This window comes from Mytilus californianus, unplaced genomic scaffold (assembly GCF_021869535.1).
Source record: "Mytilus californianus isolate M0D057914Y unplaced genomic scaffold, xbMytCali1.0.p SCAF_5, whole genome shotgun sequence".
Taxonomy (NCBI): Eukaryota; Metazoa; Mollusca; class Bivalvia; order Mytilida; family Mytilidae; genus Mytilus; species Mytilus californianus.
Window position 1 is genome coordinate 105,410,812 of NW_026262701.1, and position 11,695 is coordinate 105,422,506.

The window sequence follows — 11,695 nt, forward strand, 5'->3', positions numbered from 1 at the left end:
TTGGTATCTATGATGAGTTTATTTCCACATCAATCAACATAATACAAAACAGGTGTTACCTGCTCGCTGACATATACTCGTAATGTAAACACAGTCATTTTGGGAAATAGTTCAACCTTAAAATATTATCGAAAATCTGAATCTTTTAGCAGTTTTGAAGACAAAGATACATATATTTAATTTTTTTGTACTTTTTTAAAACGAGGTGGAAGATACCAAAGGGATACTCAATACTCGAAGAGAAGCTGACAACACCATGACTAAAAACCAAAAAATTAAAAAGTACGAATAGACAAACACTTATACAACGCACCACTTAAAAAACTAAACACTTAGAAACACGAACCCCCTCAAAAATCCGGGGAGATGAAAGGTGACGGTATTAGATGAAGAATAATAGATTGTCGATGAAATCTGTCCGATGGATGAAATAAACCAGGATTTTTAATTTTAAAAGTATCGATTAATTTGTTTGTATGTTTACCAATGTAACATTAATCATTGGTTTATCACAAAATAAAGAATTAAAAGAGAATATTAAAAAAATAAAAGTCATATTGAAAATGCAGTGTGAAGTTTTTCAATCTATAAGTTATTCCCTAATGTAACTAATTATAGTTGACCCTCACTCTGAACTTTAAATACGCCGCGATCAATACAAAGTTATAATATAGAACATACAAGTATACATTTTTACAGAAGAAAAATGACGGAGAAAGCCTATAGCAAAGGTACGGTCTGTTTTCTAATGTTTCAGATAGCATACGGCAAAGTAATATATGTTTTATAATGTCCCAGAAAGCCTACAGTAAAGTAAAATTTCCTTTAATTTGAAACTAAAGTCACGAAAAACATTACAAGGAACCATTCTGTTAAAACAGTATTGCATTTTAAGCACTTGGTTGTCGTATTTGATTGAACATATCAGTTTACATATTCTATCTGATCTAAATGCAAATTTAATCATAGACATTATATAGACAAATCCAGATATGATATGCCTTTTGTGGTAAATTTCTAACGGAAGTCAGACTTTGAATGCAGCTATATTTTAGTGCGTTTTAATAGCAATGTTTACTTGTTTGCCATGTGAACCGTGAAATCCCTATTATCTTTGTTTACAACCTATCGAGACAGTAACAATAGACAATTACGTTGTAATAGCTTATCAAACTATAGCCTACGTAACATAAGAATGTTTGTCAAAGGACTTGCAACTTTATACTTCCAAATAAAGTATGAAATAAACTGATTGCCTTTTTAAATTTTAACCGATTTTATGGACTTCTAGGAGAAGTGTGTTCGGTAGATTTTTGGTTTGTTGTAAGCAGTAAGATTAAAGACTTTTCACGTTATGGAAAAGTTAAACAATGGAATGTTTAGACTAACATAAAAAAAATTTCAATACTTTTATGCAGGTACAGAATTCCCGCCTTTGGGAGATGGAAAGTTGCGACTCTATAGCATGCGATTATGCCCGTATGCACAAAGAACAAGAATTCTGCTAGCTCACAAAAAGATTCCGTAAGATTTTAAATATGATTGAGTTAATTTTATCTAAAAGTAGATAAATTTAACTATATGGACATGTTATTGACAGATAACATGTTTCTATATAGGTTAGTTGGCCTTTTTATCAAGTCTGCAAGTCCCAAAACAAACAGAAAAAAAATTGACCATGATTTCAACTCCCAAAACAAACAAAATGGACTTTGATTGCTACAACTTAAAATATTTTACTCTCTTACTTGTTTCCTAGCATGTTTTAAAAAGAAAATATATTAGTTTTGTAAAGGCAGTTTGAGATAAGAGGCGAATCTTTTTATCGTAGATTAACATTAGTATTTCAAAGGGGAAGGTTTATTAGTACGTAAAACTAGTTTAACCCCACCTCATTTTTATGCCTTTACCAAGTCAGGTATTCTGGACCTTGAGTTTTCATTGTATATATGTTTGTTTGTCAGATATTTTTAGTAGTCCTGTTTTAGTTGTTAGTGTTGTCTGTCGTATTGTATGGTATGGTCAGCGATTCCCATTAGTTGTTAGTGTTGTCTGTCGTATTGTATGGTATGGTCAGCGATTCCCATTAGTTGTTAGTGTTGTCTGTCGTATTGTATGGTATGGTCAGCGATTCCCATTAGTTGTTAGTGTTGTCTGTCGTATTGTATGGTATGGTCAGCGATTCCCATTAGTTGTTAGTGTTGTCTGTCGTATTGTATGATATGTCAGCGATTCCCATTATCCCTTTAAACAAATTATTCAGTAAGGACATATGCATGTTTTAAATACAACATACTCAGTTACCTTATACTTCTGTAGCTACGAAACAGTCAACATTAATTTGAAAGAAAAACCGGAATGGTTTCTGGAGAGAAATCCTCTTGGTATGGTTCCGGTTCTAGAGCAAGATGGGAAAGTCATTTACGAATCTGCTATCTGTAATGAATACTTAGAAGATATTAACAAACAGAATAGTGTCACGCCAACAGACCCTTACAGACGGGCAAGAGACAAGATTCTTCTGGAAATGAACAGCAAGGTATTGAAAAATAAATCTCCCACTTCTAATATGTTGAAAGAACTTTATATTTGACATTATTGCACTGAAGTGATTAGTCTTGTTATATATCTATTTATATCTATATTTATGTTTATATGACTGTCGGCAGTCTTCGGAGGTCACCTCGATGGTTAATTAAATGGCGTATAGACTTGAATACACACGAAATACGGATACATATTATCGAGCCCATACATTGTTAATTGTTCATTTTAGACTTTTTGGATATACGTTTAAGTAGGTTATAAATCAAATATGAGAATTTGAGTCAAATCGGTGAACATAAATTTGACAGCCAGTGTCCCTTTACACCTCCTCAGAGGTATTGCCATATCGCCTTTTTCAATAAACTGATTTTTGGGATGGTTTTTATCATATTTCCCGTTTTCCGTCATTTGGCCGAAAATCTCTAAAAGTTCGTCCGTGAAACACGAATAGTCAAGTATCGCAGGGGCGGATCCAGCCATTTTTAAAGGGGGTTCCAACCCAGAATGGGGGGGGGGGGGGGGGGGGGGGGGTTCCAACCATATGTCCCCATTCAAAAGCATTGATCGTAAAAAAGGGGGGTTCCAACCCCCGGAACACCCCCCCTGGATCCGCCACTGAGTGACATTGAGAAAAAGCTGCTAATATTCCAGTTACTAAACAAACAAAAATGCAACATCGTCCTGAACTTGCATGAAACATTTGCCACTTGGCGTTAAGCAACCAACAAACAAACAATCTTAATGCAACAAATAAATTAGATCAGTCTTCTAAGAGTATCTTCTATAAGATTTATAACGATACAACTATTTGAATTTAGTGAAGCGACATATCGTTTACAATCTCTGGTGAGTTTACAAGCAACTTGTCTAAGCTGGAATCAGAGTTTGACATGATTTAGAATTTTGTCTATTGTTGAAGAACGTAATTATGATGACCTTTGGATGTCTTTTAGTTGTATATTATTGTTGGGTTGCTAAATCCATCTAATGTATATCACACGTCGCCTTTAAATCATATTTAGATGCACTTTTGTCATTTATTGTTGTGATATTGCTAACTTTGCATATTTTCCTCGTAAGCAATACCTCTGAGGTGGTGTAAAGGGGCTTTAGCTGTCAAATTCATGTTCACCGATTTGACTCAAATTCTCATATTTGATTTATAACCTACTAAAACGTATATCCAACTTACAAAAAGTCTAAAATGAACAATTAACAGTGTATGGGCTCGATAATATGTATCCACATTTCGTGTGTATTTAAGTGCAGACGCTATCTAATTTACCATCGAGGTGACCTCCGACGACTGCCGACAGTCATATAAACATAAATATAGAAATAAATTGATAGCGAACCCATGCAATTGGATTTTTCCAGGTGTGTTTGATTTCAAATTATAAGTTAAACAAATATGTTAATCATCGTTTTTACCTGTATAAGAATGAGTTTTTGTGGATTGAATCAGTCAACCAAATGGTTTACCCTTGTTTCACTTGCAATGTTGACATTATTTTCCTTTTAATAGCTGAACACGTCTAGTTCATATGTAACCCATCTCTAAGGAGTTAAATAGAAGGTCACATGAATACGGATCCAAAGAGGTCGAATTATTCACTTGCAAGTGAATAATTCATCAGCGATGTTTTTTTTTATCTTATTTTGACAAAATTGAACTAAACTGGCTGCTAAAAGCGAATTATTATTTCACTATTTCACTTTCATTAATGATTGAACAAAAAAAATCATATTTTATTTTTTTTTTTTTTTTATCCCTTTAAATCGGATCAATTATGTTTATTTTCAGTTTACTACGGCCTATTACAAAGCTTTAATGAGCCTGAAAGGAGAAGATGCTAAAAGTACAATTGAGGCTGTTCACACAAGTTTAGTTCCTTTGGAAAAGGCTATTGTAGAGAGAGGAAATTTTTATGGAGGTAAAATATTTATAGTTAATTGAACTTATGAAAGCGCAAATAGTTTTGTACAAAATTCAAAAGCATTTTAGTTGTTTTTTTTTTATTTCTATCTTGTTTAAAAAGAAGCGGTTATGTGATATAAATATTTCACAAACAATTTGTAATGACTCGGTGATCTCATGTTATTGTACCCTCCTTGAGGGAAGGAGGTCATGCGTTCAATCTACGTTTAGATCAAACCAAAGACTTTCAAACAGCATATGCTGCTTCGTGGTGGATTTATGAGTAAGTGCAAAAACTGGTCGGCTCGGAGTAAGAATAATGCTGGTGTCTGATTAAGATGGTATGTCATCCTGCAAACTGTTACCGAATAAACAAGCACGTTAAATTCGACTCAACGTGCCAATTTAGTACAAATAAGATTATTTGCAAATGACATAAATATGTTATGGTTCGAAATATGAACATTATTTTTCTTTTGAACAGCCATCAATCTATTATCAAAACAACTGCAATGTCTTCTTTCTGCGTCTTTGTCCACATACCGTCCCGGTGGTATCGTGGAAGCGTGCTCGCCACGAGTTCGGGAGGTCAATGGTTCGAACCCTGGCAGAATCAAAACAAATGATTGAAGATTTGTATTTGCTGCTTCTCTCCAAAGCACGTGGCATTTAGAAGATAGGACAAAAACAGATCAGCTTGTGAACTAGCACGTTAAAAATTCCGACTCGGCGCGTCGATCTTGTACACAGCAGAAAAAAATTATATCACATTAACATGTTCTCGTCCTGATATGCATGTAAGATTTACAACTGATGCTTAGATATTTCATCATCGTCGTCCGTACAATCTTTTCAATACTTCTCCTCTTATGACACCGCTGACTTATTTAATCAAAACGTTGCCAGAGTGACCCTAAGGGAAAAAGTAAAATCACAAAAATACTGAACTCCGAGGAAAATTCAAACAGGAAAGTCCCTAATCAAATGGCAAAATCAAAAGCTCAAACACATCAAAAGAATGGATAACAACTGTCATATTCCTGACTTGGTACAGGCATTTTCTTATGTAGAAAATGGTGGATTGAACCTGGTTTTATAGCTAGCTAAACCTCTCACTTGTATGAGCCACATTCAAAAGTATATCCGATAACCCATGCGTTATGAGAACTCATGATCCTACATCCTGTCGATACTGTTTACTTATTAATTGGCATTGCACAAGGTCATGCGTTTCTCAGGCTATTGTGACGTCTTTACACTAAATTCGTTGGATGTGTACTGATTAAAAAACATGATTTATCTAGTATAGTTGTAATTGGCTTTGAACTAGCTTTCAGTAAGTGCGAATACTCTTATATCGGTGCTTTGTGTCTATTGGTATCTACTATCCAAAGGTTAGGGTGAGGGTTGAGCGCTCACAAACACGGCCATATTCTGTATTTGCCTGTCCCAAGTCAGGAGCCTGTAGTTCAGTGGTAGTCGTTGGTTCATGTCTGTCATATTTTTTTTTCTTAAATTGTTTTGTTAGGAATAAGGCCATTAGTTTTCTCGTTTGAATTGTTTCACATTTTTATGTCGGGCCTTTTATAGTCGACTATACGGTATGGTGATTTTCTCATTGTTGAAGGCCGTTCGGTCGCTTATAATTGCTTATATCCACTTTATTTGAGCTTTGGTTGAGAGTTTTCTCATTGGCAATTATACCACATCTCCTTATTTTTTTTTACCGATAACCCCTTCAGCCAAAAAAAAAAACAACATTGTGATCGTTACTATAAACAGGCAACAGAAGTAAAACTGGCAAAATGAGAATCACTCATTCCCATCCCTCCAAATAAATTCTTTCATCTGATATATTTTTTAACTTTACAAGATCTTTATGGTCTGTTTTCTAATATGTTGTCCTGTACTTACAGGTATAATAAAATGCTATTCGGTTTCGATTTATAATAATGTAATGAATGGATAAAGATTGTATGTGATTGATTTCTTTGGATTATTACTTTTTTTAAACAGCTATTGGACATGATAAATTGCATACATATGTCTGACGTCATGCAGTCATTAGATACAGGTATTCATATCACTATTTATTATAGACTTTTACATTATACTGTATAATTTCAGGTGAGAAACCATCTATGTTAGACTTTTTGTTATATCCACACTACGAGAGAATAGAAGCAATAAGAACGGGTTTCCATGCTGATCTTATGCCAATGGACAAATTTCCCAAGCTAAATGCTTGGGTTTCACGGATGCAGACTGTGCCAGCAGTCAAGGAGACAATGTTTGATACACAAACCCACATTGGTTTTTATAAATCATACGGATCTGGAAAAACAGATTATGACATTGGATTAAAATAAACTTTTGTATTTCTGAGACAATTTTATATATATCTATATATTCAATATCATTTTATATTTTATGAAAGAAGATCTGCAAGTTGTTATTGACCAGAACATTTTACATTAGTAATATATGTTACTTAATGACGAAATAAGTTACTTTATGACGAAATAATTTAATTTTGGATGTAACGCGTCTTCTGATTGGCTGACGTTGTTTTGTTTATCAGCTCATAGACATAATTTGTATGCATTTTATACAAGTGAGATAACCCTAACGGTTGACTGGGGTATTACAATATAGTCGTGTCCGGACTCCATCCGTTCCGACAGAAAATAAACTTAAGTGTGGCGTCTGTTTGACTGTGCGGGATGTATGAATATGCAGCCACGTCGGAATGGGGAAACTGAACCCGATGCCTAGTGTAGGGAGTGTACCTCGTTCTTTACGTTAAGGAACCTCGCAATACTCTTTCAGGGGTCCGTATGTGAAATGTTGAAAGGTACAATTTCAGTCCCTATCCATCATACCCATACACATTTTCCAGCGGCAGTCTTAAATTTACATCTCTTCATCCCGGTCGACCTGCCTTGCAGCATCTATGTATTGTGCTTATGTTAATTTGTTCTCGTTCTGAATATGTAATAAGTAATTAACAGTGGTCGTTAAACAGGCAATAATCAACCAATACAGGTCAGGAATCGTGTTGTCATGTGTGTTCAATAACAGAACATATCATTTGTTTTGATACAATAAATGAATGTGTTACGTACATACCTAGTGTTGTAGCTGTCTTAATATATGTGTTCCATCTGTCTCTGTTTTAGAATAATCTGGTTCTGAAATTTACGTAAAGTGCTGTTATCGACTTTCAAATCCATGCAGTTTTGTCAGAACATTTCAAAATTCTAGTGTATATATAAGAGTAGTGTTTAAAGCTTATAATTTTAAAAGGTCTAAGAACTGGATGCTTTGAACATACCTTGTATATATATGCATTACCTTACGAAGTTTCCGCCTGTCAAATGTCCATTGTCCTTGACTTCATTTTTACAGTTCAGCGACTGCTTAAAAAACTAGATAGCTGTTTTTGTCATGTGAACCTCTCACTTATTATGAGTACAATGAAGTAAGATTGCAATATTTGGTATATAGGATCCTTGCGATGTCTACATGTCCGTCAGACAGGGTTCAACTGACCTCGACCTCACTTCATGGATTAGAGATTAAGGTTACAGTAACGTAATTATGTTCGTTTCTAAAATACCATAAGCAAAAGATCAACTATATTTGGTGTATTGGATTATGTTAATGTATACATGTTCGTCTTGTAGGTTCATCTGACCTTGATCTCATGTTCATGTCCATTAGTCAATGTTCACCATGAAAATGAGGTCCGTTTCTCGTAAACTATAAGCAATATCTCAACTGTATTTTAGTGTATGGGATGATTGCTCATGTAAGAACCAATTCGTTAATAAGGTCATATTCGTGGAAAAGAGGACAGGATTGTGCTTACGACAATTGGAACATACCCGTCGTCATATGTGAAACAGATATTCCATTACGGACAACCAAATCCGACGTGAGGCGTCCATTAAATGTTTGAAGGGATGTAATGTGTACATGTCTGTCCGGTAAGAGACATCTGACATTGACCTCATAGATCATTGATAATGTTATGTTTATTTCATGCTTTTAGTTCAGCCTTTATCTTAAAGACTTCAACATAAAATCAATCATGATCAGAAAAGAAGGCGAGACAATTCCGCATATGCACTCTTGTTATAGATATAAAGGCGCAAGTCCAATGCCTCAACTGTACATGTACCGCTGTATATCATATTTTAAGAATAGTTTAAGTTCATAAAATTACTGTTGGCTGACGATAAAAAATTGGAATACGTCCTTATATAAAAACCACTATTTGACTCATAAAATGATCATAATGATATATCATATTGTTATATATATACTTGAGATTTTAATTTCAATCAATCGTTAGCCGAGAGGTGTCGGCGATTCACACATGACAGCCTCCAAGGAGGGAGTTCGATTCCCAGTGCGAGCAGGTAAAAGTTACAAAAGTAAAAGAAAATTTTTTAAATGAATTCCATTTGTGAACAAAAATTTACTGAAATTAAGAACACAAAAGAAACATTTCAATATATACAGATTTCCAATAGAAAAGCAACCCCTGCATGTTTTTTCTCTCTCCATCAAATGAAAAATCAAAACTGACGGATATTTTTTTTATAATTTACCAATCGTTTGAAGAAGTTCTAGGATATACATACAGGACATTTCCAGATTCTAACAGAAAAATTGAAATGTACAAGTTTGATGGCCCATACCCACCGTAATGAACCCCTTTAGCTAAGGTTATCAAAAAGTAATCCAGATTAACAATTATCCTATATCTTTGGTTCAGTATGACCACATTTGAATGGAAATTTGCGAGTTTTGATTTCGACCCCTATGGATTTAAACGCAAATTTCTGAACGGAAAAAATCGATTCCCGACAACAACGTAAGGCCAAATGTTTGAGGAATGCATCGAAAGAAAATTTTAGTAGTTTTATTTTAAATGGAATCAAAATGGGCTTCGATATGATGTACTGCGTTTCTATAGGCACTCAAAAATCATTTGGTGAGTCCACTTCTTCGATAAAAAAAGCGTCGATTCTAGATAAAAGAAATCATGGTAAATGAATAAGCTTACGTAACAGCAATGGGTCAATAGAAAGTCAAGCATAACTTGTTCTCAGTGTTGCAAGTTTCTGCATCAGTTCTATTCTTCACAATTTAGCTATGTACAAAATCAAGGCAAGCGATCGGGGTTTCTTGGGGCCTTAAGTTCACATTTATATATGGAATACTCTAGTAAAGATATATCCTGTATCTGCATATACTAAATGCAACAACTTTATTCGATGCATACATTTAAATTGTATGTTATACTGCCTGTTATCGTCATTCCTCTATGTATTTATGAATGAGTAATAACGATTTCGTTTATCTTAGTTTAAAATTATATGATATTTCAAATTAAAAAAAAAGTTGAATATGTTTTGTACACTTGAATTGATAAGTTTTACTATATCACAAGACTAGTGTACAAGGACTTTATTGTAAAAGAAAATTCTTTAACTTATCGACACAAACGTGCATTGAAAGGTAGATAGCGTTAATTGATTCTGAAATTTAAAAAAAAATCATACACTAAATCATTTAACAACTGTCATGACAAAATTTCATTAATAAATAAAAACGCAGAGAAAATAAATTTAAAACAATAGCATTGCTCTATCAACTCACTTATTTTTCACGCGATCCATGGTTCTGTGTTGATTGTTTATCAAGTTCACGATCGACAAGCTTCTGCAACAATACCCGAATAATAATTTTTTCGATTAACAATCACTGAATGCATTTTTTGTCGGTTATATAGGATTAGTAATAAATGTGTGTGGGGGGTGAATAGAGGATTTATATGTGTATATACATGTATGCATGCATTGGTTCAATAATTTCCTTATTATTATAATAACAAGAAATTTGTGTCATATGACTATAAAAAGTGTTTACCAATAAGTTCATATTTTGTCGACTAACGATTTACAAAGACCTCGAGTAACTATATATTATATAGAACTTTAATTATTACAACTAACATTTTGCAGTGTCTTTTTATAGAACATATCTTGTACATGTTGTAAATTTACGCCTATTTTTTTTTAATATGAGTTAGATAAAAACAAATGTCCTACCAAATATACTGATATTTACTGCCCCATTGTGAATGTTTATTTTTGTTTCACAGGTAAGTATACTCGCATATGTAATCAAGTCCAGTACGATTCTTAAACAGCGACAATAAAAACGATATGGCCGTATAGTGGTATGGGGCTGACTGGACACTGCAAAGTTCTTATAACACCCGGTTCTAGAATTCATCGGGTACGCTCAAGACCAAAACTTTGGAAAAGCCAAATCTATGTCATTATACCAAAGATAAACTCAACTTGACATGATGGATATTTTCGAGTTTTAAACATACAGCTGTACTCCGTCAATTAAATAAAACAACCATTTGCGGAAAACTTCAAATAATTATATAATACTTAAATATCCATAATTATAATTATATTAGTTAGTTTTATTAATTGTTTGTTTATATTACTTTTATTATTTAGAATAGAAGAAGAATGTGTCTGAGGACACGAATGCCCCCGCTCAAGCTTTGCAATCATGTTTAAAAAGTTAAAAGAGGGCATAGCTCTAGAACGGTAAGTGACTCACTGCCCAAATTCGAACTCTGTTTGCTATTTTTGGTTCTTTTAGCATTGTGTATGAGTTTCATAAAATTTGGATGAGGAAAACTTATGTTACACGGAGGGACGGACGGTAGGACGCATCCCCGTTGCCTACGGCGGGGGCATACAAATAGTTATCAAATGCATGTTGCTCAATCATTAGTTTTCTGTGTGTGTTTTGTGAACTGTTTTTTTTCATTTGACCATCGTGTTGTTTATTTTTCTTCGACTAATGGCTTGTTATTGCCCTTGGTATTTTCACCTTTGTTGAACTTTATAAACAGCCAAAAAGTCGTATGACTTAAATTTAAAATTCCTTAGGGGGTCAGTCAAAATATGACTGTATATAAACTGTATAAGCTTGTCAACGTATATTTGTTCCACCTAACAGATGTTGAAGTTCAGAGGCGGATTTAGGTAGGGGGTAGGGGTCCCGTCCCTCCCCCTTTTGTGGGAAAAATTTGGTTGATTATATAGGGAATCACTGACGCATGACTGGAGCGGGCCCCCTCTTAGGCAGTCAGTGGGCCCCCTCTTATGAAAATTTCTGGATCCGCCACTG

The 11,695-nt window shown here is 34.2% G+C and overlaps 1 protein-coding gene and 1 long non-coding RNA gene across 3 annotated transcripts; one reads left to right on the forward strand and one right to left on the reverse strand.

Moving 5' to 3' along the window:
• Nucleotides 1-610: 610 nt before the first annotated feature.
• Nucleotides 611-7,591, forward strand: LOC127700458 (glutathione S-transferase omega-1-like). The gene is made up of 5 exons (XM_052203926.1): nt 611-731; nt 1,419-1,524; nt 2,320-2,539; nt 4,352-4,481; nt 6,593-7,591. The coding sequence occupies exons 1-5, from the start codon at nt 707-709 to the stop codon at nt 6,832-6,834; spliced, it is 723 nt and encodes a 240-aa protein (XP_052059886.1). The 5' UTR covers nt 611-706; the 3' UTR covers nt 6,835-7,591.
• LOC127700459 (uncharacterized) lies at nt 6,668-10,632 on the reverse strand. Of its 2 annotated transcripts, none has more exons than XR_007981585.1 (3): nt 10,588-10,632; nt 7,595-7,656; nt 6,668-6,799 (listed from the first exon to the last, which is right to left on the reverse strand). It is a non-coding gene; the product is annotated as an uncharacterized LOC127700459 (long non-coding RNA). The 2 variants fall into 2 exon arrangements; XR_007981584.1 differs by lacking the exon at nt 10,588-10,632 and adding an exon at nt 10,136-10,283.
• Between the last annotated feature and the right edge of the window lie 1,063 nt (nt 10,633-11,695).

Coding starts and splice junctions, on each gene's coding strand:
- LOC127700458 (XM_052203926.1), top strand. CDS start 707: ATGACGGAGAAAGCCTATAGCAAAG. Junction 1,525..2,319: donor CTAGCTCACAAAAAGATTCC/GTAAGATTTTAA, acceptor ATACTTCTGTAG/CTACGAAACAGTCAACATTA. Junction 2,540..4,351: donor TTCTGGAAATGAACAGCAAG/GTATTGAAAAAT, acceptor GTTTATTTTCAG/TTTACTACGGCCTATTACAA.